The sequence below is a fragment of the Hydra viridissima genome, unplaced genomic scaffold (genome assembly GCF_058129835.1).
Source record: "Hydra viridissima isolate aposymbiotic clone 2 unplaced genomic scaffold, HvirCarnegie_v1 scaffold_7, whole genome shotgun sequence".
In the NCBI taxonomy this organism is placed as follows: Eukaryota; Metazoa; Cnidaria; class Hydrozoa; order Anthoathecata; family Hydridae; genus Hydra; species Hydra viridissima.
Window position 1 is genome coordinate 14,374,552 of NW_028324306.1, and position 25,840 is coordinate 14,400,391.

Sequence of the window (25,840 nt, forward strand, 5' to 3'; positions counted from 1 at the left end):
ATTAAAATGAGAATGACACAACTAAAAAAGTTTTAGCAGTTTCCATCTAAACTATAAGTGTAAAATAGACAATTATTACATCATGATGTAGATATCTTTTATAGTTTTCTTTAAATTGGAACAAACTTATACAATCGAATAGATTGTAGGAACAGTAACAACAAAAAATTAAAAAAAAAAAAAAAGAATAAAAAGAAAAAAAACAATAAATTGAAACAAAAAAAAATTACTTTAAATCTTGGACAAAGTAGAACTTCTGGTTTTCATGATCTGCTGCAAAACCATATACTGGACTTTTAGAACGATACAGAACCTTTCGTTCATGAACCAATGGATTAAGGGAGGTGTAATATATTCCAGGTGAGATGCTGCCACTCTCAGCCCAGTATATACGTCTGAAAAAGTTTAATAATACTAAATATGTAAAATAAAATATATATATACGTCTGAAAAAGTTTAATAATACTAAATATGTAAAATGAAATATACGTCTGAAAAAGTTTAATAATACTAAATATGTAAAATAAAATATGAATAAGATTTAAAGCAAGTTTCAGTAGTTGTTTTAAATGAAAGTTCCAGAATAAAACAGGTAAATGAAAGTTCCAGAATAAAACAGGTAAATGAAAGTTCCAGAATAAAACAGGTAAATGAAAGTTCCAGAATAAAACAGGTAAATGAAAGTTCCAGAATAAAACTGGTAATTGAAAATAAAAATACAATGGTGTTACAGGAACTTTTAAGCATCTAAGTTTATTCCTTTTTAAACTTCCTTTTACAACTTGGACATTAAATAACAATATTGTTAAATGTACAAAAATATTACCGCCTGCATTCCTCATAAAGGATAATAATGGAGTAAACATAATCATCAGTTTCCAACCAGAGGAACGAGGTTCCATTATTGTAAGCCCATATTTTTTTATCTTCACCCCAAAACAGAGTATTGTTCAAAGCATCATAAGCAATTGCTTTAAAGAGTTTTACCTCAGGATTCATTGCTGCAACAAAAAGTAATAAGTAAAAGAATGAATTAAAAAGGGTTAAAATTTAAAAGGAAAATTTTGAGCATGCACATTTATTGGTTTTTAAATACTTGCTATCTTTTTGTGTTTCTTATACACACAAAAATAATCTTCATTTAGTAAAAGCTTACCATTTATCAAAACTTCATCACTACCGTTAAACAACATTCTTATTGTTTTTGTATTTGGGTCAGTGTAAAAAAATTGTAAACTTGAAACAAAACATAAGCCAGTTGCTTGTCCTTGAATTATAATATCTTGATGCTTGATGGGCCTGGTTTTTTGTAACTGATTTTCTTCTGTTAGATCAATTGAAATGTACCCAGTGCTGCCAACAAATAGAAAGTTGTCCTGTTCACAACTTCCATTTGATTTTATTGGCTTCATATTGCAATAGCATCTAAAAGTAACAGTTCATTTAACAAAAAAGTTAAAAGGTAAATAGTAAAAAATATGATCCACAAAAATCCGCCAAACCTTTTTTCAAAGTTACTGTCATAGTCACATATATCATCACATTTGATTTCTCCTTCACATGGTTTTACTGGAATATTGAAGAAAACCATATACAAAGTAATAATCAAACTATTATCAACTTTTTAACTAAGTAAAAATAAAAAAGAACAAATACCTCAAGCACAATTTTTAATACTTTTTTAACTTGAAGAAAAAAAAAAAAAAAAAGCCAACTCAAGTTCATATAACTTATTTAAAAGCTTAACATCATTTATTAGACCATCATGCGTAAAGTATGATCCCAATTCAAAGTGCAAGACTACTTCCAATTTTCAATTTTCTAGCTCCCTTTAAAATATAGGATCCAAAAACAAATATTCATATTCATGAAAATTGAATTATATTAAAAATAATTTAAATAAATTCTCTGCACAAGTTTGTTGTCAAAAAATTACTTCTATGATTTACATTTTAGTTTTTTTAAATTTTTTTTTCTTTCTGTTTCTATCAATTTAAAAACTTAGTAATTTTTCATTGTTAAATAATGTTATGAACTATTTCTCTTTCATAAAAAAGCTTTTATTTAAACACATGATATTAATTATATCAAATATGGACAGGCATCTCTAAAATAAAAAGTTTTTTTTTTTAAAATAATTTGTTTTTTTTTTCAGCACAGCTAAAGAAAGATTCTATATTAACGCGTTATTGCATAGTCAAACTCAGGCTTGTTCAACATAATATATAATGATACTGTCATATTTAAAAATAACTAGTTCTAAGTTAATTTTTGTTAAGATTGTTTTATATCTGTTGTATTCAGTAAAAAATGACCATATAGGATCTAAACTGGGAATTGTCAGATAAGAAACCTGTAACCTTTAAGAGTTGATGCCACTACTACCTAAAGTAAAACTGCCTGAAAACATTCAATAACTGTAATAACCATTAAATATATTTGCATAGCAAAATCACTTACAGCTATTGCAATTTGGGCCTTCCCATGGATCAGAACATTTACAAAAATAGCCTAAATATGTTTCAGCAGCAACACAAGTTGAGTTATTTAGGCAAGGATTTGAATAGCATAGGTCAGCTGAAAAGAAACAAAAAAAGAATATATTTTTACTTAAAATAATCATTATTGAAATAGGAAAAGGCATAATATTTATACAAATGAATTCTAAATTAGTTTTTATGGAAAAAGTATTACCAACACACGTATAGTTGCAGCCTCCACAATAATTGGCTCTACAAACAAACCCTGGCCAGCATAACGCACCATCACATGGATTTGTGAGACAATTAACTATTGTTTTACATTCTAAATAATACCAAACATTATGCAACCTAAATGAACAGCTACTATTTTTATGTCTTTAAGCTGATATATAAATTAAAACTTAACATTTTATTACTTATATTACTAAAATACATCATCATCTCTTTATTTGTATTTCTTGAAATCCTTTAAATAAACATTGCTATACAAAAATATACAAAATAAAAATGGATTGTTTTTATTTCTCAGCTCAATTTCCATACAAACCTTAAGATAATAAAAAAAAATGTTTGAAGATGGTTCAATATACTCTAGTGGTTCTAATGGTTTTTGTTTATGTTTTTCTGAAAAACTAGTTTAAGTCTAGTGATTCTTCAAGGCTTATATTTGGACATCCTTGCAATTTACCAAAAACATACTACTGCTTTTTGAATATATCTATTATATCAAAAAAATTAACTAGGTACATCAATTTGTTTAAGTATTATATTAATGGCTTTTTTGAAGAATGCTATCCAAAAAATTAAGCAGTGTGCAAACAATGCCTAACAATATTAACTTTGCATTTAATTCTACATTTTTTGATTGGTTCAACTTGAATATCAGATGTGATCAATCTTGAATTTTCTTTTGACATTTGAATCAGCTTAGGTAAAGCTAGCTGCACTTTTTTTTATTGATATGCCCTTTGCATATATTATTAATGGTTGTTAGAGAAAAAAGAATTTAAAATTCTTAAAACATTTCTAAATGTACTTTAATCCATTGTAATAAGTTATATGATGGTCAAAGTTATCACAGGCATTCTACTATCTGAATTTTTCTGAACAAATCCAGTTAAATAGTTTTAGTTTCCTTGTTATTCCCTATATTATTTGTATTAGGAGAACAAAAAAAGACAATAATAATAAAAGTAGTACCTAATATTTTACAAAATTATGTAGAAAATCAGTTTACTCAATAATATATTTTTAACAGATTACAAACAAAATTTAAGGCATAAATTTACTTTTGAAAAACAATTTTTATAACAATTCTTACCTTCACTGCAATCAAAACCAGTCATTCCACTGAAGCATGCACATGTATTATCTGATTGGCATGTACCATTCAGACAATTAGTACTGTTACATTCCCTACCAAGACTCCCTGTAGTAGTTTGTTGAGTTGTTGTAAGAGTATTTCCATTTGTAGACAATATATCAACTGGAGTTGTAAAACCAGCAAAAGTTGATGAAACTATAGTTGCACTAGATTTGCTTGAAACTATCATATTTCCATCTATGGAAGTCTGTTGTGTAGCTAGAAATTCTCCATTTGTAGATGAAACAACAACAGGTGTTTTAACAGGTGCAACAGTTGATGAACCTGTCATTGTATATGGAATGTTTAATGGAGTGCTAGTAAGAACTGGAGTTTTTTCACCCATATATGAATTAGTAACACTAAAAGATGTGACAACTAATGATTTTGTTGAAATTTCACTATTAGCAGTCTGCTGTGTAGCTGCAACTGTAGTATCTTCAATTAAAGATAAAACACCAGTCAGTGTTGTAACAGCAGCAACAGTTGATGAACTCATAGCAGCACTTGGATTGTTTAATGTTGTCAAAACATTATCTATTGCACTCTGTTGTGTAGTTACAAGTGTAGTACCTGCACTGGTAGACAAAACATTAGCCAGTGTTGCAACAGCTGATGACTCCATGGTTGCACTTGGATTGCTTGATGTTGTTGAAATTCCACTTGTGGCAGTCTGTTGTATAGCTGCAACTGTAGTATCTCCAATTAAAGGTAAAACACCAGTCAGTGTTGTAACAGCAGCAAAAGTTGATGAACTCAAGACTGCACTTGGATTGTTTAATGTTGTCAAAACATTATCTATTGCACTCTGTTGTGTAGTTACAAGTGTAGTACCTGCACTGGTAGACAAAACACCAGCTGGTGTTGCAACAGCTGATGACTCCATGGTTGCACTTGGATTGCTTGATGTTGTTGAAATTCCACTTGTGGCAGTCTGTTGTATAGCTGCAACTGTAGTATCTCCAATTAAAGGTAAAACACCAGTCAGTGTTGTAACAGCAGCAAAAGTTGATGAACTCAAGACTGCACTTGGATTGTTTAATGTTGTCAAAACATTATCTATTGCACTCTGTTGTGTAGTTACAAGTGTCGTACCTACACTTGTAGATGAAACACCAGCTTGTGTTGCAACAGCTGATGACTTCATGGTTTCACTTGGATTGCTTGATGTTGAAAAAATTCCACCTGTGGCAGTCTGTTGTGTGGTTGCAACTGTAGTACCTCCACTTAAAGATAAAACACTAGTTGGTGTTGTAATAGCTACAATATTTGATGAACTTATGGTTGCGTATAGAATGCTTGATACTGTGTTTGAAACTGCTGTTTTTTCATTTGAAGATGAAACAACAGTAGGTGTTATAACAGATGCAATAGATGAACCTATGGTGGTGTATGGAATGCTTGATGCAATGCTAGTTAGAACTGGTGTTTTTTCACTCATATATGAAACCTCAGCAAGTGTAAAAGATGTAGTAGTTGATAATTTTATGGTGGCAGTTTGATTGTTCAATGTTGTAAAATTTTGATTTGTGGGAGCCTGTTGTGTAATTGTAACAAAAGTATCTTCTTTTGTAGGTGAAATGCCAGATATAGCTGTAGTGGGTGCTATAGTAGATTTAATTGTTGATGATTTTATGGTAGCATTTAAACTGCTTAATATTGTAGTTTGATAGGTTGGTTGAGTTGTAGTTGGCTCAAAAGCTAAAAGTTAAAGTTAAATCATTTCAAAAGTCATTAAATAATAATTTTGAACAACTGTTATTATTTTACTTGCTAAAGTTATCTTTTAACATGAAAAGCTTTAAAAATGAAAAAAAAATAAATAAGTAAAACAAAAAATCTTTCACTTACCGCATTGGTTTAGAGTGTCTTCTTGGCAGTCAGAGCATGTACTGGACAACTTGCTAATACCTAAATTATTTATTTCAAAAAGATAATAAAGCAAATACCAAAAAAACAAAACAAAACAAATATATCCAAAAGAAACTAAAGAGAAAAAAGAGAAATATACATACATACATACATACAAACATACATACATACATACATACATACATACATACATACATACATACATACATACATACATACATACATACATACATACATACATACATACATACATACATACATACATACATACATACATGCATACACACACACACACACACACACACACACACACATACATACATACATACATACATAGAAATATATATGTATGTATTTATGTATGTATGTATGTATGTATGTATGTATGTATGTATGTATGTATGTATGTATGTATGTATGTATGTATGTATGTATGTATGCATGTATGTATGTATGTATGTATGTATGTATGTATGTATGTATGTATGTATGTATGTATGTATGTATGTATGTATGTATGTATGTATGTATGTATGTATGTATGTATGTATGTATGTATGTATGTATGTATGTGTGTGTGTGTGTGTTTGCATGCATGCATGCATGCATGCATGTATGTATGTATGTATGTATGTATGTATGTATGTATGTATGTATGTATGTATGTATGTATGTATGTATGTATGTATGTATGTATGTATGTATGTATGTATGTATGTATGTATGTATGTATGTATGTATGTATGTATGCATGTATGTACTCTTTAAGTATTTTTTATGTAATCTTCATGTACTTCCATCAAAGTGTGAGCTCCAGGTTTTGTATTCAAAAAACATTTGATTTTACTCCTGAAAGCAACTATTTTGCTACTTTTATCAAATTTATAGCAGAATCATTTTTTTTGTCTTTTAGATAGTGTTGGAGCCTCTGAGCCTTAAAAACCACTACCAGAATCTTGTTTTTCTTCTTCAGTACAAAAATTTTCTTTATCTTTGCTGCTTAATTCATCTTTGGTATCTTGACTAACCTTTTACTTTCTCTTTTTTCATCAATTCAAGAAAAAGTTATTGAAGTCTTGTGTGTTTGGTTTTCTGCTATCTTTTTCAAACCTATATAGCTCATATTCAATTTTTCTTTCAACTGTAAACTTACCTTGTTGAATTGAAAGATTCAGCTTTTTCCAAAAGATTTTTACTACTTTAACCACAATAACATTCTTTTCCTGTCTGCTTTTCAGATTTGCAGCCAAACAATTAAATCAGCCCAAGATATGCTTTTCTATTGTTAATTTGTTAATTTGATCAAGACTATCAACAATACAAAAGATTATATAACAAATATCCATAAAATAAACAGAATCACAGCACCATTAGAAGAAAATAGTATTCAGCTTGGAGTTGATTTTATCTTTTCTAAGACCTTTTTTAAAAGTATTTCTAATGAAATTTTCTAAAGGAACAATTTGCAAAAGCCAAGATGAAAAATGGCTCAAGAAGTTTAAATCAGGCAATATAAACTTCAATAAGAAAAAGAATGTTAACAAAACACCACAATTGAACCATTCAACTATCATAAATTGCCTCACAAGGGTCAGAAAAGTATGGAAATTAGCTAGATGGGTCCCCCATAAGCATTGTGTTTTTGAATCTCACACAAATAATGGCTGGGAACTACTTACTCCTCTCCCATATTCTCCCATACTCCTCTCCCATATTCGCTCATCAACCACATCAATTAATTATTGAAAAATTTGTTTTTAAACAAATCTTATAACAATTTAGATGCTTTTGGGCTGCTGTCAGAGTGGGTTGCTTCTACAAACAGCAACTTTTTTCCCAATAAATTGCATGACTGTCAAGAAAATAGAAAACAGTGGTTGAAGTAGATGGTGAATATGTTCTTGAACAATCATTTAAAGATATTTTTGTATTTGTTGTTTAAGGGATAGGTTTGTTTGTGGACTCAATTAATGAAAGTGTACAACACAATATAACTTTAGAAGTAACATTGGACACAACAACTATAATGAGTATTTTACAAAAAGAAGAGTAAAAGGGGATGATGAAAAGTTTACAAAGCTTGGGCTGTGCTTAAAACCTACACTGGGGAAAATAGTAATCAATGTTTTTTAAATTAAGATTTGAGCCCTATGCCTTAAGAATCAGAATTAAACAAGAACTTGATCATTTGGAATATCAAGGGGTTTTAAAAAGGGTTCAATACTCATAATGGGCAGTCCTTATATTACCAGTTCTGAAGAGTTTAAAAAGAAAAAGTTATGTGAAGTGGTCTTAAATTGATTCAGAAATTGAAGACAAAGTAAGGAATTGACATTAAAGAAAGAAATTAGAAAAGTTCATCAACTTGAACTCATCCTTGGGAATATCCAAGCAGGCCATGTGTACAGCTATATATTGATCATGCAGTAAATGTGTAAATATTTTAGTAGTAGTTGATAGTTTCTCAAAATGGATTGAAGTTGAGGTTGTAAGCCAAATTAAGCCAAAATTAACAACCAACATACTCAGGAAATTGTTCAACCTAAGGTTTACCTCAACTCATTGTTTGCAACAATTGATCCAATTTCTCCAGTGAAGAGTTCAAAACAGTTTTTATGTATTTGTAAAGAGTAAACCACTTTATTTTGAACCATAGCATTCAGCATCAGAAGACCAAGCACAGCAAATGGTTCATACATTTTTAATCTCTTTAGAAACATTTCAAGAAAGTAACACCAAGACACAGTTGTATCATTCTGTTTTTAAATACTGTCTGACACCCTATTCTAGAACAAGAGATTCTCCAGTAGAAATTTTATTAGGTGGAAGATTAAGAAATTCATTGACAATGACTCATCCTGGCAAGTCTAACTCTAAGTGTCAAATTATGAATATTTATTGGAGTATAATTTAGTTGAGAACTAATACTCAATTTAAAAAGTAATAATTTGGACAACTACCATATACTAAAACCTTTATTGACTTCAGCTGGCTATCATTGATAGCCAGCCGAATATTAAATTACTTTATATTATAATAAATTATTAATTTAAATTACAAAAAAAGAAATATTATTAGCAATTAAATTACTTTATGTTTACTTTTATTATTTAAAAAATTATTTATTTGAAAAAAGCTACAAAAAAAAATTTCTGAGCTATTTTTATATGTTGAGTCATACTTTTGTTTTTGTTGTTATTGATGTTGTTAAGAAAAAAAGTATAGAAATAGTCTCAAAATTATTATTGTTGAATAATAAATTACAATAAAATTGTTCTCAATAATATTATTGTTGCCTTTTCATAATATTGCATCATCTTAATCTTAAGCTTTAGATATATGAATTTATTAACTTTTTTTAAAAGACTGATTTTATTGCGTCTGAACTGATACTAATTTTCAAAGTAAAAGATGATGTATAGTTAATACAAAACCAAAAAGTCATAACAAGGTAAGAACATTTTCTAAATTAATTTAGAGGAAGTTTGCCAACCATTTTATAAAATCGATTTAAAAATATAAATATGTAATACCGCCTTTAATCTTAATTCATTTAACACTTCATACTTTTTAAAATTCTTTTGGTATAGGTATATAAAAAGACATTTGTTAATTAAGCATTATTTTGATTAAAATACAGTTAATTCAACCATTAAAAAAAACTGTTTTCGTTTGCACAAGCACAGGTGTAAATTTCTCCTTTTGATTCATGTTAAATATAACAATCAAACTAAATTAATCATCTTCAAGGTAGACAAAACTCTTTTATAGTCTATGTTTAGTATGCCAATCCTATGTCAAGCCACATAATACATGTTTCTTTATTTAAACTATATACAAATTAACTAACCTGGAAGAGTGACTTGATAATCATTTAAAGAAGTAAGTGCTGCAATATAAACACCAGGTATATTTATGTTGGATTGGCAGGTAAGTTTTTTTTGAGCAAAAGTTACGTTGCCTGATCCTGGAAATTCAATTCTGAAATTCGAATCTTGATAAAAACCAATCTAAAAAAAAAATTTTTTATTAAAAAATTTTCAAGATTTTTTTTTAGCTAGATATTGAATTAAATTATTTGATATAAAAAAAAAAAAATTTCCTGTGAAAGACAAGTAGTGAGATATTTATTTCTAACTTAAATTCTTTAAGTCATGATTTAAAATCTCAAAATATTTAACAGGCTTTTCCTCCATCATAAGGAGTGAAGCTCAAGCATTATCGCTAGTGTTTAAAGTGGTAATATTTAACATGTAATTTAGCTGATATTAACAATTGGAAAACAAAAATATGATGACACTTTACTAGAAAAAAAAAACCATGAAGCATTGCTAAAAGATTTAGTTGATAGCTCCCATTTAAATTATAGAGAGAAAATTTGCTCACCTTTGCACCACCTTCTGATTGCTGAGGGTACGTAATATTATCATATCCAGCAATAAAATAAGTGTTCTTTCCATCAGAGGTCAAAATTACTTGGAAAGTGTTTTGCCACTACAAATAAAAAAATGTTAAAAATATCGGTTTTATTACATCAAATCCTAATATTAGTCTAATTTTTGAACAACATATGGTCTAGGCATTAAAATTACTTTAAAACTTTAATTAACAAAAATTTGTTAGAGAGATATCTCAATAGCCAAAAGATTAACAAACTATATTATATAATATTTGGTGTACTATATTTAGTATATTTATACACTAATAATTAACACATGATATACTTCAGCAGCAAATACAGTATTGTGAAAAATTTAAGAACCACCAAAAAAACAAATCAGAATTTATTTTTATTTTTAAATTTTTATTTAACTGAATATATATTTCTGGTAAAAAAAATAATAATAACAAATTTTAGAAAATAGATAAACAAGATAAAAAATAGTAATAATGATAAAAACTTTTAAACAAATAAAAAAAATGTATTTAAAGTTTTATAGGTAATTTTTATTTAGAAAAAATTGTGAAAAAGTTAAGAACCACAGAACAAGAAACGGTAATTTTTACCTAATACCGCTTAATTCTTCCATGAATTTTTAAACACTCATTTATACGATTCGGCATTGAGTCTATTAAATTCTCTAAAATATGTTTGGGAATATTTCCAAGTATTGCTGGTAAAATATTGCGCAACTCCTCAAGGCTCCTTGGTGCTTTCTTGGCAATCTCTTTATCAAGCCAACTCCAAAAATTTTCAATGCAATTTAGATCTGGGCTATTTGGTGGCCAAGTTAGACGCTCAATATTTTTGCTTTCGAACCATTCAGAGACAATTTTAGCTTTTCTGCTCATTTTTTCAAAAGAAAAGAAATTTTTTTTGTTTGAAATTAAATACTTTTATTGGTTTTTTGGTAATGACTCAGATCATTGATAGAAGACTTAAACAAAAAAGGTAAAAATGAATTAAAAAAGAGATTTTACCGTCGCATTTAGCACAAAAAGTTCTTTGTGCTTCTTAACTTTTTCACACAAAAAATATTTTAAAAAATTAACACATAATATTTAATCCTTATTTTTACAAGTTCTATTAATTAATTTTCAAAAAAAAAAAAAGCTTCTTTTTTCTCATGTTCTATTTAATATGCTTGAAAATAAGAACTATTTTATTATCTTTAGAATTAAAATTAATTAAAGTTATTTGAAAAAATGTTTTTTTTATTTAATGGTTCTTAACTTTTTCACAATACTGTATAAAGGGTGATTCTTGTGGCCTCGGCTACATAATTTAAAACTCTTTTTTATGTTTTACGTAACCTATTTTTAGTTATAGTTGTTTGAATTGTTCTCAAATTGTTTGGTAATTTTTGTTTATGGTGAAATGTGCGTTCTTATATTATCCGTCCTTAATATTCCGCTTCCTCTCTCGGCCGTGACGTTTTTTCCAGACCCAGTTTAAGGAAATTTACGTTAATTTATAATTTTTAGGATGTTAATTCATAAATTTTAAAATGTTTATTTATAAACTTTAAGATGTTTAGCTTAATATTCGGTTCGCTTTTCAGACCATGTGCCAGTAAGTGACCACTAAGGTCAATCATGTGTTATTAGGGTCGAAAATTTTGTTCTGAGTCTTCATAATGCACACAGAGTGTGACAAAATCATTATTTTCCATATATTTAATGTAACTTCTCTAGTAGTCAGGCAGTATATTAGTTGAAGTGACAGTCAAATTCAAAATGCTACGGCCACTGTCGATAGTGGGAAAAAGCATCTGATTTTTCTCTGATACCAGTTGCCACAAATAAAAAGGTTTTTCAATGATTTCGTTACTTTTTCCAATAGTTTTTACATAAAAAAAAATTGCTTTAAGCATAAATATATTTTTTAAACAAAAATAGTTTTTATTTACATAAAAAAATTTGCTTTAAACATAAATATATTTTTTAGGGAGTCTCTGGCTTGAAAGTATATATATTATCTAATTGAACATTTTATATTGAGTTCTCAACAGACAAATACTTAAAGGAATACTAAAGAGCCAAAGAAATGTAATCCTTTACCATCAAAAGTCAATATTAAAAATATGGAGCCATAAAGAGTAAGCAATCGATGAATCTAATACGAGAACTGATTCTGAGTCAGGTGAAACAGAAACAGAAAATGACATTAAAAGCATCCATTATCATAACAGTATATATAAAATATAACAGTAGTAATATAAGAGTTTTATATATAACAGTAGTATATAAAAATGTTTTGATAATGCAACTGTTAAAAAAGGTTAATACCATTTTTACATTAAAAATAGTTGAAATGAAACCAAAATTTATGTTTATTGGATATTATAAAATATACCCATGTGCTTGGTTTCATTTACTAAAAAATATAATATTTCTCTCAAATCTTAAATTTATACATTCATATATTATTTTGAGTTTATGCTATGTAAAAGATAATCAACCCCTATATGTGTATTACATTTGAAGTATTTTCAATTATGCAGAAATAGAATCTTAAAATGTGTAAAACATTTAAAGTGACCCTTTTATTGCTAAGGAGCTCCAAATGGAGTACATTCGTAAATGGATTGTCGGATGTCATATTTTTTTAAAAAAATGTGTTAGCCCTGAAGTTAGTAATTCTTTCTCCTTATAATAAGTTTTTCTTAAAAATCCTTAGCAAATTATCAATCGTTGTTCATATGTACTGTTGTCAAAAAATAACAAAAAACTTAGTTAAGCTGATGCGAAAGCTCTACCTATATAAGGTGAAATTACGCTCAAGTTACCATATCCGACGACGGAAAAAAACGACTTTTTGTTGTATGCACTTTTTGCTACGAAAAGGACCTAAATAACAGCAATTCACAACTTTGGTTAAAAAATAATTGTTAAAAATTTCTGATTAGAGAGAATGCAAGTACACATGCTCTAGTGTAATGAAATATGATTAAAATATATTTTTGAAAGTAAGTAAAGCTAAAAGAATGTTTGTAAAGCATTAACTTGCATTGAATGCATCATTAAATGCAGGTTATATACAATTATATAGAAAAGTAGTACAAGTATTTAGGATTGTAAACGCAGACGCGGATCTAAGGGGTGGCCGTTGTGGCAATGGCCACGTATTTTAAATTTAAGGGCAGCCACATTAGTTTTGGGTTTTTTCGCTTAAGGAATATCCCTAAAAATTTAAATTTGTCTGCCGTAATTTACGGAATTTGGCTATAGCAATGATATATTATATACACTAGATGTCTAACTTGAGGGATTTTATTGGACGAAAAGTGAAGCTGCTTTTTTTGTTTACAAATTGAATCCGCCATTTGTAATAAGGGCAAAAGCTTTATCCGACGTGCGAAATAAAAGTTTAAAATACATGTTTTTGCCCGAATTAGAAATGGCTTCCACGGCTTCACTTTTCGGATCGAAGTTAGACATCTAGTATATATGATATATCATTGGGGTATAGAGATTCCTGCTATGGCTACAACGGTTCTTATTATACGTTACCGACGTTTTATTCAATCAATAAATGCTGTGAAAAAGTATTGAAATATCGATCTTTTATCGAAACTTCAACCGTGAAAATAAAATTTGACCACACAATTACGAATTCATGGATTCGCACCTGAAATGAGTACTTTTTATAAAAATGAAAAACATAAAATATATCAATTAGCAACTATTTCATAAATTAGATTTAGTGTTATTTTGTCAAATATGCATTTAAATTTCAAAGTTTGAAAAAATATATATATATATTTTTGGGAATAGGCTTATTGTAATATTTTTTTTATGTTTGTAGAAGATAATTGTTGTAAGGCTTTGTTTATTTATTTGTCCTTTCATAAAATCAGAAGACTTACTGTCAACTTGAACTGCCGATTCAATTCATTTAAAAAGCTTTTAGTCTAAGTGCAAGTGAGCAGAAAGTGAGATATAGGCTTTCAAGATGCCTAACCAAGATAAAGACCAAAATCAAAACTGGAAAAGTGCGTACTTTGCCTTCAGAAGTTCCCATGCCATCTCACTATTTTTCAATCTAACAGGATTTGTCAAATCTTTCAAACATAATTTGTGGTTTGTAATACCGAATTGCCACAAGATTTCTATGAGTTTTGTCGAACACTTTTCTTGTACTTCCGAAATTGTTTGATTTTAAGACTGTGTCAGAAAAGAAGTTTATGAGCAAGACAACAGCTGTATGATCTTCCGGATAGGATCCCTAAAACATAATGAAAACAGCCCTTTTGCAAAGCCAAAACAGGAAGAAAAGTCCCCAAGTATGAGATGTTCAACTTGCTTGACTCTTACTTGGAGAGGTTTGCCTCACTACTGCATACCACATACTTTTAAAGACAAATCAAAAAGTCTGGCAGTATCAAATGCCAAAGCTGCTTAGCAAATTTCTCTTAAATCGTGGTAACATATTTGCTTTGTTCTTATTTAATAGGTCAAAGATCTAACAAAGAAATTGCATTTTTCCATATTACTACCATTGGCCTTTTTTGATGGTAATTTATGTTGGGACTGCTTAACTAGCCAAAATACTAAAAACCCTAGTATTGCCCTTTGCAAACCTGTTTTACTTCAAGAGGTATAGTTTACCTATAAAATGCATTCATAAACTATTTGCTCTGTTCTAAACGTTAGGTCCTAGTATTGTAAAGGTGAAGACTAATTCTACTTCGTTGACAACCCGTGCCCTGCTCGATGTTCAGCTAAATACTGGCTTGTCAAATACTGGCATAAAAAAGTTGGTGAAAACTGTTAACCAAGTGTCAGTTTTAAAGATTTTTAAGCCTAATTTCCATGCCAATTTTTGCTGGTCAACTGCTAAAAGATTTTTTTATACAAAAAAGAGTAAAAGGAGTCAATTGAAAAGGAGATGCTAGAAGTAATCAACTAGTTGTCCACTTAAAAAACTTGACCTTCTAAATCAAATTCTTGTTTCACGAAAAGATTTCTTTTTCCAAGTTAGACATAAATGGTTTTTTTAAAGTTCTGTTTAGGAGTTGTTGAGAAATATCCATGAACAGATGAGGCTTGTAGTCAACAAGACAGTTAGAAAGCTGTCTTGTTGACTATTACAGTAAACATCTTTAACAACAGTAATTGTGAGTATTGAGAAGAATTTATCCCATAGAGTTTCTTATCTAAATTTCTTACTTTTTAAGCCACTTATTGGTTTTTAAAAAATTTATGTTGTAATAAATGAAAGTAAGAAGTTTGGTTTTGTAAAATTTCAATATTTATTATGGGGTTGGTATAAATCTTCAAAATGTATACTTTCATTCTACAGACGCTCTGAATTGACACTGGTCGCTGGGATTGCAAGAGGTGATTGAGCAAGCTTAGCAAGACAAGAAAATCGACTTTTATTTTGCCTCCACCATGTCAGTGGACAACCATTTCGCCCAATTGACATATTTTTCAAATATGTCTTCACATCATCATCAAGCGCACTCGTACTTGACAAATCAGCATCAGCAACATTGTCGTTGGTTGCAGTTGCTGCCATCATGCTATCGAGGAATTCCCACAAGCCTGTTGATTGTGTTTCTAGTGTAGACTCCGTCATTGAGTGCTGAGACTGGATTAATTTTAGTTCTGAACCTGGTACTGTTGGAAGTTCATTGAGTAGTTCACGAAGCTTTGATAAGTTGGCCGACAGCTTCTCAGGTTGCTTGCTGTAGTGTAACAATAATATTTTATTAGGTTCAGCCAGATGCAGTTTGCGCCCTGGTAGATCCCAGGTACAAGTCACTTGTACCTGGGATCTACTAGTGTGCCAACTGCATCTGGCTGAACCTAATAAAATATTACAGAAACTGTCAAACAACTCAATGAATATAGATAATTAGATATTAATATATTAGATAAGCATGACCATGGTTCTTAATGCAATTGAAGTTAAAGAAAGCTTTATGTGAAAACAGGTAATTAAAAATTGTGCGCGATTGATAATGACAGTGAATTTTGAAAAAAGATTGATAAAACACTGAAATAAACACTTATATAATGACTTTTTAATTGCCTTTGTTGTGCATACAGCAATTGAGATGATTGAATACTGTGATGGTAGTGCGAGACGTTTTTTTTACATTTCGCTATCATACTAATCATGCCTTCAATTTCAAATACTGCATCATTAACTGATAATTAAAACGTACAAGCAAAGCAAGATAAGTCCATAAAGTTTTTGCTCATGTTCATGGCTGCTCTCATATTACTACCATTGTCTCGAAGAACGTATATTGGTACTGCTCTTGGTACCGACCAACCTTCAATTGACTTCTCAAGAGATTCTAATATTGTTTTGCCCATATGTAACATAGCCATAAACGGTTTATTCTCCAGTGTATATGATCGCATTTAAAAATCAACAGTTATATATATCAAACAAAATGATATATAGGAATCCAGTGTGTGAGAAGACCATATGTCTGTGGAAAAGCAATAGGATGGCATGCCAACAAACTCAGTAGTAATGCAATCAATCATTTCTCGTTTCAAATTTTTATACATAGTTGGTACAGTAATACGAGAAAAGGTGGTCCTGCTCGGAATATGATACTGAGGAACAACCAATTTCATAAGCGCCTGAAAACCTTGTCCTTCTACGAAATCGTACGGAAGGTAATCGGAAGCCAACATGCGGCCAATAGCTCGTGTTGCTTCTTTAGCTTTTTCGTGATCAGACATCCATGCTGTTTTCTTAGCCCACAGATCTGTGACACTATCTGACAGTTGTTTTCCAGTTTTATTTTCTTCCTTTTTCATACTTTTTACTTCTTGTGCCTTTTTATCACACTCTGCTGATTCCTTCTTATGATAGCCTCTCAGGTGAGTAAATAAGCCAGTTGTAGATGAAGTAGGACAAGATATTTTTTTAGTGCATTTTCCAATTTTACAAAAACCAAAATAGTATCGTTTCTTTTACGTCTATCAAAATAATTCCAAATAACGCTCCTTACTCTCTTGTCCTCCATTTTGAAGCGATTTAATATAATTTTACAGCGATTTTTTGAAGCATTTTAATACGATTTTACAGTAATTTTTTAAATATCGAGCTTCAGGTTCGAAATTCGAATTATATTCGATTAACTAAGCACATTCGATTCGAGTTCGATTATTGAATAAACTCAAACTCGAACTCGAAACTCGAAGTTTCGCGCACCTCTATGCCTAAGTAATCTTTTGATCCTGTTAACAATTATTTAGCATACTTCAGACTTTGAGCATGCAATAGTGATTATGGCAGTAAAACACTATTCAAAAGAGCAACAAAGGATCTCTTAAAAATCCTTCCAACATCCTACTCACATTTAAGCCACCATTCAACTCGTAATGAGTTTCCTAAAAAATCTAAAAGTAAAAAATCCAACTCATTTGTCACAATTGTACAAATTATTTTAAGGAATATTGATTTATGCTGAAAGATTTAGAGTGTTTGATTAACAAATTTTTCATTTTTTCATCAAAGACTAAAGATAAATTGCACCTAGCTATGCCACAGCATTAATCTTGCAAAACATAATTAACACCCTCTATTTTTGAGTAAAATGAGGGGCCCTAGTTATTTGCTTAACTGTTGCTTTGATTTATCTTAAATTTTTGTATTCATTTTTATATGACTTTGTTTTTTTTTTTTGTTTTATTCTGAAGAGATGGGTAAAATTCAGAAACCCTTAGTGTTCTCATTGAACCTCGTTACACGTACCATCTACATCCTGGCAGAGCTAGCAGTTAGAGTCAATGGAGGGACAGAGAAAATTATTTGTCTAAACATTTTAAACATAAAGTTCCCTGGCCCCAAAAAAAGTTGCGTTGCCTCAATAATAAAAAATTAAAGTTAACCTTTGATTTTTTTCTATATTTGGTTCTCTGTATAAAATATTCAATATATTTTTTATATTTTGATCCTACCAAGGAAAACTAACCAAGGAAAACTAACCAAGGAAAACTAACCAAGGAAAACTAACCAAGGAAAACTAACCAAGGAAAACTAACCAAGGAAAACTAACCAAGGAAAACTAACCATGGAAAACCATGGAAAAGTTGAAAAATCATATAGAATCATATAAACTATCTAGGTATAAAAGTTATTGTGAAGAAAATCAGGTCCTTTTTTTTAAGCTTTCTCACCCTTTTAACTCGGAAAGCTTATCTACATTGTTTTGAGGATTCAAAAATTTTTAAAAAAAATTTACAATTACTTGTTTTCAATTACACTATTACAGTTTAATTTTTCGCTTTTGATTTTTTATCATCCATATTTTACACTCCTTGGCTTGTTTAAAAAGTATTTTACTTACCAATGCAGGCTGAAAATCAAAAACTAAAACAGATCATGGGCGTGAATTTTTCACGTCCAATCAAAAGGTTATAGAAAAACTTACAAATCCAAATCCTGTAACTGGTGCTGGTTTTGGCTTATAAGATGGAGCCTTGTACCATGTAACAATCAGCGTTCTTTCACTATTTGCAGAAAAACCATTTTTTATTGCACTATTAATTGTAGATAAGACTTGATCCGATGGATTCTTACTTATAAACATTCCACATCCATCTGTGCATGCCCGTTTAAAATTTGCATCAGCCCAGTATCCTAATAAACTAACGGTTGGAAATTTAGTCCAAGCATTAGTTAAGATCATTGTCTTGTAATTAGGAACTGTAAATATTCCACCATTGTAGCTTATCTAAGAAATTAAAGCAGAAACAAAAGATCCTTGGATACAGTGTAGTACTTGAGTAAAGCCTTAAAGAAGTTTCATTTAACAATCAGACACTTTTTATCAGCATGTGCAAAAATAAGATTTATAAAGAAAGTATTTATCCTTCAAACTTATTCAACTTTCTCAATAACTATCATTCTATTACTTTTTTTCTCATTTTAGCTTTCTCATCTTCCCCTCTCTTTCTCTTGCGATCTCTCTCTCTCTCTCTTTATGCTCTCGTCTTAATCTTGTACATTCTCTCAATTTCTTTGGTTATGTGAAATTGTAAAATAGTTAATTGCAGTTTAGTATGTCGGACCATTTTAAAGTATTCTTAAAAAAAAATAACAGCTTTGTATCTTTTAAACAAAATACATACGTAAAAATTTTGATAACTGCTTGACCCAATCGGAACTTGTTGATTTAGAACTATTGGTAGTGATTCATCATCACCTGCCGGCTGTTTATTACCCCAATCAGTGTTCTTGTTCACAAGTATTGAGCAAGTGTGACAAAATAGTGTAAAGAATACAAAAATTTGATGCATATAGATTTTCACAAAAAATCTCATTCTAAATATTTTTCTCACGAATATCTAACGAAACAACACAAACATGAGCTATGCATGCTTGAATTTAAAAAAAAAAAAAAAAAAATGATATCGATGGTTAGAGAATAAATCTTCTAAGGAATGTTATTTATAAAAAGCTTAGCTAAAAAGACATTACTTCTTAACAAAAAGAGATTATACCAATAAAATAGGCGACTTAGATGACTCAGTTTTCGTTTAAATTAAGTTAAAACTAACTAAAAACGGGGGTTGCTGTTAAACACAATTTTTAGGTTAACAAAGACTTTTACTCCAGGACAAGTTAGTGTTTTATTAGGCAAATATATAAGTACAAATAGATTTACACTTAAGTTTTTGGGTTTATTTTAAAAAAATGCATTTTTATAAAATTTATATAAATTTTTATAAAACACATTCTTTATATTTAGAGAAACCTTATGAACCAATTGATGACTTGAAATCAATCCATCAAATCCCAAATTTCAACTATTAATTAGCGGAAGAAGTTTTTAACCTAATATTTTTTGTAATTAACCCTGGTCTTAAAAATGACACCAAATTCAATTGAATTTTTGAGATAATCTTGACAGTTTTCAAGAACGTGATATTCAAGAAAACTGTCGTTTACTTGACTAAATACTAAAAACTTACATAACTGTGGAATGGTAATAAATATGCATTCAAAGTAACCTATTCATTAACTATTCAAAAAAATTCATTGTCCTTTTAAAAATTGACTCATTGCTTTTGTTTTAGGAGTTAATGAGTGATTTATGAGGTTGATTCAAACTATTTTGTTGACATAAAAACCATGGTGTCGTCATTCATATTAATTTTTATTATCAAAAAGATTTCTTTTTTCAAAGTCATCTAAAGTAGATAGAAACAGTTGTAAATATATTCACGAAGAAAATATTCTTAGTGAAAATAGTATTCTTTTAGCCCAGCAATGAATTATTTCACAAACGTAACTGTCAAGTTATGCCATGTTTCGAACTCGTCATAGCCATCTTTATTTTCAGTCAACTGCAATTTTTTGTTTAAACTTTAAAAACAAAATCATCTTCGCTAAAAATCCTTAAGAAATTTAATGAAATCCTTAAGAAATTTAGATGTAAAAAAATTTGAAGTTAATAATTTTTAAAAAGAAAAGTTGCTATCTTTTACCCCTTTATATTGTAACTGTCTTTTACCCATTTTTATTGTAACTTTTATTACAAAAATTATTATTAGTATTATTACAAAGACAAAGTCTGTATTATGCAATTCACGCTTGCATTATTATTTGAGAATTAAGCCTCACCTAAGCGAGCCTAAGCGAGCTGAGACCTACACAAAAAAGTAATCTCATCGTTGAACTATTTGTACTCAACAAGGCCTATTCACAACTCGTAGCTATGCATGTATACACTAGGGCTCATTTTATTACGGCTCTTCATGTTTTTTTATATTGAAATTGTTTGTAAAATGGGTTTTTTCATCGTTGTATTAGTTGTTTAGTTCAAGAATAATTTCGTTCATGAATAGTTTTATTATCAAGCTCTTAATCCACCTTATAAATATGTTTTAGTACAGCTACGACAAGCTTTTTTCCTGTTTATAAATATCATATATCCACTCTTTTTTTTATTACTTATTCCTATTCTTAACGTCTTTTGAAAAAACCAGAGTAGTGAAATTCATTTTGAAAAGCTGCAGCTCGGAGAGAAAAGACAAAAGTACTGAAAGCAGATTTTCTTATTAAAAAATTATCAAACGAGTATTCAGATTTATTAACAAATCTGTGTTCAGATTTTTACTAGATTTACACAATTTCTATTTGTTCATTACCGTAGCAAATTTTTTTCAGAAGTTATATTAATTGACGAAAGCAAATTATAACTCGTGATATTATAATGCAATTAATATTTAGCCATTATTGATATGCTGATAAATTAGCTCGTCTAGAATTATTGCTTTAAAAGTATGTTTATTAAATACTTTTTTAAAAATGTTCCAACGGACCTACTTGGGACACTTTTAAAACAGTGTTAATAAGCATATAGAAGTTTTGTAACTCAAGTAAATGAATTATATTAACCATATCATTCCTAGATTTGGGTACCCTGGAGTAAATGTTTCCCATAAGCATTCATCTTGGTCTTCAAAGTTTCTTCTTTTAATGTAATCAGTAAGAAGTATCAAAATTTGTTCATAAATATTTGAACAACTTTTTTTAACCTTTGCAATATAAAAAAGAAAAAAACCTGACCTCGTTAGCTTAAAATAGAAATAAAAAAAAAAAAAAGAGAAATAATTAAAAAAACTCGTAATGCAATAAGGTTAATAAACAAGTTGTTTGTTTAAAAAGATTGCGCAATAATTGTAAGATATGAAAGGCATTTTGAATAAATTTGATACGTAAAAATTTATGCACTTCAATCAGTAATTAGCTTTACTAGTTTGTAGACATACAGACGCATTCCCTTCTCTCTGATATTCTAATTGACCGTTAAAACAATTTAATCGAGTAAACGTTGACAAAATTTTCTCATTGATCGGTTACAGAGGTATAAAAATTGTTTTCTAATACTTCTGACACGATTACCGTTTACTATCTTTTCTAAGCTCCGACGTTTTTTCTTTAATGATGAATAATAGCAAATAAATTACAAACTTCTATTTCAGCCATTTGAAGTAAATCGAATTTAAAATCGAATTAAAATTCGATCAAATTTAAACCTTACGTATTTAGACAAAAAAGTTGTGAAAAAATTGCGACACCACACACACCTTATTTTACTTCTGCCCTTCAAGACATTTCAAAGAATTGCTATTCAATTAAACCTGCCAAGCTTGTTTTTCAAAAACAAATAGTTTTGTACAACTTTGTTAACCAAAAGTTTCTGTCTTTTTTAATAAACTTCAGAAAATTTGATTTATTTAAAAAAAATTTTCTCTGTTCATTTTTATCGGTGGTCAAATTTTTTGTTCATCTTGATTATAACCAAAATTCGTGCTTAATGCGACGTTAGAAGACAAGAAGATATTGACGTTTTCTTCTTTAGTTTTTTTATAAATGGAACTAAACTCTTCTTTACGTATTCTTCGAGATGAATAGGTTAATAGCTCAAGACGTGGCTTAATATTCGGAAACTTGTACAATCTGCGCAACCGTCTGCCAAAATAAGTATTTCTCCTAGCCCAATAAATGTTCCATAGGTATTCAGAAATTTTCAGAAACCACTGACAGTATTGTAGTGATCATTAAATGGTATCTAAGATGTAAGTTTGATTAACCACTAGACAAAAAACTTTGTAAATTATTTGAGGTGGACTTTCGACCATTCTTTCTCGCCTTTCATAAATTTTTCTTTTCATAAAATTTCTTCAACTAGTTTCTTTTCATAACTTCTTCATATAATTTTTTCGTTTAACGTTTACAAACGTTAAATGAAACGTTTAATTTTAAACGTTTAAAACGTTTAACAAGTTAAAAAATTTAACGTTTTGTTTGCGAACGGGGTTGGTATTAAACTCTATCAACTCTTTACCAGTTAACACAGATGGCCATACAAATTTTCAAGCTGCCAAAAAAATACTGGTTGTCATTGAAGTGCTCATCTAAACTTAAAAATATAAGAGACTTTTTATTTAAATATTCAAAGTAGTAATGAGGAATCTAGTTTTATTATTTGGGAACGGATTGGTCTTTGCACACCGCTAACCTCTGATCTGTTAATCCAATTCCATTGCCAAAATCTTTTATAAGTTTTAATACTGACTAGAACAACCTTCTGTGTAATGTTAAATTTTCATTACAGCTGGTCGGTGTGCTTTTATATAGTGAAAAACTTAAAATGATACAAATGAATTTGGACTAAAACTCGTTTTGAATTTTGAAATATATTGAATGTAGAGAATAGTGATTCGTAGAAAAATTATAAAACTGATCTCATCTTCAATTATAAAATCACCATTCAGTAAGATTGATGTAAGCATTATACAAAATTACTCACCTACACTCAATCCACCTCTGTCCATAGTTTTTGTGTTGTCTCCGTACAACTGAAAATAAAATTCAGTGTCAGTCAACAATTCATTTTCACTGACATCATCTTTTCTTGAAATATACTGCAATATAAAACAGAGCCATTTTTGTACTCAGTGGTAAAGATGCTTCTAGTTCAGGCAATTGATTAATAAATGTACAAGATTCTTCACTTCTAAAATAGCCATATTTTTGACATAAATGCTCAATATCATAGTGTAATCTGAAGTATCAAATTTTAATTCCAATAACAGTTTAGCTTTCTCAATGTTTAATTTTTCAACAACCTTTTGAACAATTATAAAGTGTGTTCCGCCTGAACCTTGTCTAAACTTACTGAATACTTTTTCAATGTAATCTGTTGAGAACTCTCCTAACAAAACGAAATTGTTTTTTAACAAACATTTACACATCTCTACTAACCCTTAACAAGTATGCCAGCTTAAGTACCTGTAACTTTAGTTAAGGATTTTACTACATGTTCTTGTTTACCACTCACTTTAAGAGCCATATCTCCAAAATCAAGTAAATATTGCAAATTTATATCTAGTTCTTCCGAAATAACTCTTTAACGAGAATCTAAAAATCAAGCATAAGGACAAATAAAATTTATGATTTTTAATATCTTCACATAAAGAAATGAAAGTAAACAAATCGCTTTTTAAATATTGTGACAACTCATCACACTTTTCATTTCTGATAGAAGACAACACTTTAGTAGTAGATCTTGTTTTTATAGGTTGAGTTAGTATAAAACTTTGGTTTTCGGCCTATCTTTCCCATTGACATGACATTTTAATAAATTTTCTGGAAAATGTCCTTTACAGAAAACAGTTTCTGGTTTATTTAGAAAATTACTTCTTGGAATTGAATTTATCCCATGATTTTGTTCTTTTTCATTCGATGGAACCCTATAAACTCGTACTTTATTTTTAGAGTCATAGTTTTCTCTACATCCAGGAATACAGCACTTTTTAACCATTTTGTGACTATCAACTGCTCTTAAATCGAAATTACGAAAGACTAAACTTTCCCTAAAATTGTCAGCCCCCATTCAAAAATACGGATTCGCGACGGGAAGGTGTGTAGTAAGTATCGACATGGTAAAAACAAAAAACATTTTTGTCCGGAATTCTGGTGGGAAATGAAATAAACTTTATAACATATCTTTTTTTTTAAAGCTTTCTTAAACACCATTTCATGGTAATGAAAACATAACCTAAGAAGCTATTGCAATCTTATTAAAATCTATTGTAATCATAACCTATAAATCTGCTGTCTTTACTCGTAAATTTCTGTCCATCATAAAATACTCTTTGTGAGAATGGGATGGTTTAAATGATTTGAACTCCTTAATTTTTTTATAATTTTTTTTGTGACCCCATTTGTTTTTAATTTCAAGCGAGTTCATGATTTCAGCAGCAGTAAATAAAAGAGCAATAATGAGAATTTAACTATAGAAAGCCGAACTCAATTCTGTGAAAAAGACATTATAAGTAAATCTTGTGCTATTATCTAACTATAATTTTGTAATCAACTATCAATAAAGGTATAACTATTCATTTACAAGACCTGAAATTTTCGATTACATTGAAGGGATATAATAATTTCTATGGAAGTAGATTAGCTTCCTTTAAAATTAACTTGTAATCTTTTTTTAAACGCCAGAATTATTTATTTGCTTTTATGTCGTCATTGAAGATTAATGGCAAAACTTTTTTAACAAATAAAATGACGGTGGGTGTAAAAAGAAAGTTTCAGTCTGTCTTAGGCTCTGTTTATGCAGATAGTGCATCTACTGTAGCTGACTATGCAGATGCTTTAGCTGCATACTATTCAATTGTGCAGATTTAAGCTGACTCATTCAGCTACCATCTTGGTAGGCCAAACTGGTTTTAAAAATTTCTCGAACACTTTATCCAGTTATTATTCTGTGATGAGTAGATTGCAAAAAAAAATCTCATGAATTGGTCGTAAAATAGAGTATAGATTTTAAGGGAATATTAGGAAGTGTCAAATTATCTACAGTTAAAAAGTTACAAAATCCGATGAGATCCGTTTTCTCTATTATGTCAGTATTTAAAAGCTTATTATTAAAGTGATTGTTGCTATATTACTGATAATGCCAATAAGTTTTAAACTTTTTTTATAAAATTATTTCAAAGATAGTATATACACTTAACCGCAAAATTACCGCACCACTTATAAGCTCCGACTTATTTTGAAAAATATTATGTATTTCCCGGATTTATCAATTAAAAAGATGATAATAATGTTTACTTTTACGCCTTTTGTAGATTTTATTCCTTTTCCCTAACCTAATTTTGAAATTAAAGTAACTTTTCATAAGTACCA

The 25,840-nt window shown here is 29.3% G+C and overlaps 1 protein-coding gene across 1 annotated transcript in view; it reads right to left on the bottom strand.

The window, feature by feature from the left end:
* LOC145185030 (uncharacterized) overlaps positions 1 to 19,557 on the bottom strand; it is an 81,391-nt gene extending 61,834 nt beyond the window's left edge. Inside the window, exons 1-12 of the mRNA XM_090094359.1 lie at positions 19,264 to 19,557; positions 18,564 to 18,866; positions 10,105 to 10,212; positions 9,569 to 9,728; positions 5,698 to 5,757; positions 3,805 to 5,547; positions 2,695 to 2,805; positions 2,461 to 2,577; positions 1,503 to 1,569; positions 1,157 to 1,425; positions 827 to 1,001; positions 231 to 395 (exon numbers count right to left, since the gene is read on the bottom strand). Of these exons, the coding sequence (XP_089950485.1) occupies positions 231 to 395; positions 827 to 1,001; positions 1,157 to 1,425; positions 1,503 to 1,569; positions 2,461 to 2,577; positions 2,695 to 2,805; positions 3,805 to 5,547; positions 5,698 to 5,757; positions 9,569 to 9,728; positions 10,105 to 10,212; positions 18,564 to 18,866; positions 19,264 to 19,455 (3,470 nt within the window). The 5' untranslated portion in view covers positions 19,456 to 19,557. The remainder of the gene's footprint in view (positions 1 to 230; positions 396 to 826; positions 1,002 to 1,156; positions 1,426 to 1,502; positions 1,570 to 2,460; positions 2,578 to 2,694; positions 2,806 to 3,804; positions 5,548 to 5,697; positions 5,758 to 9,568; positions 9,729 to 10,104; positions 10,213 to 18,563; positions 18,867 to 19,263) is intronic.
* Positions 19,558 to 25,840: the final 6,283 nt, after the last annotated feature.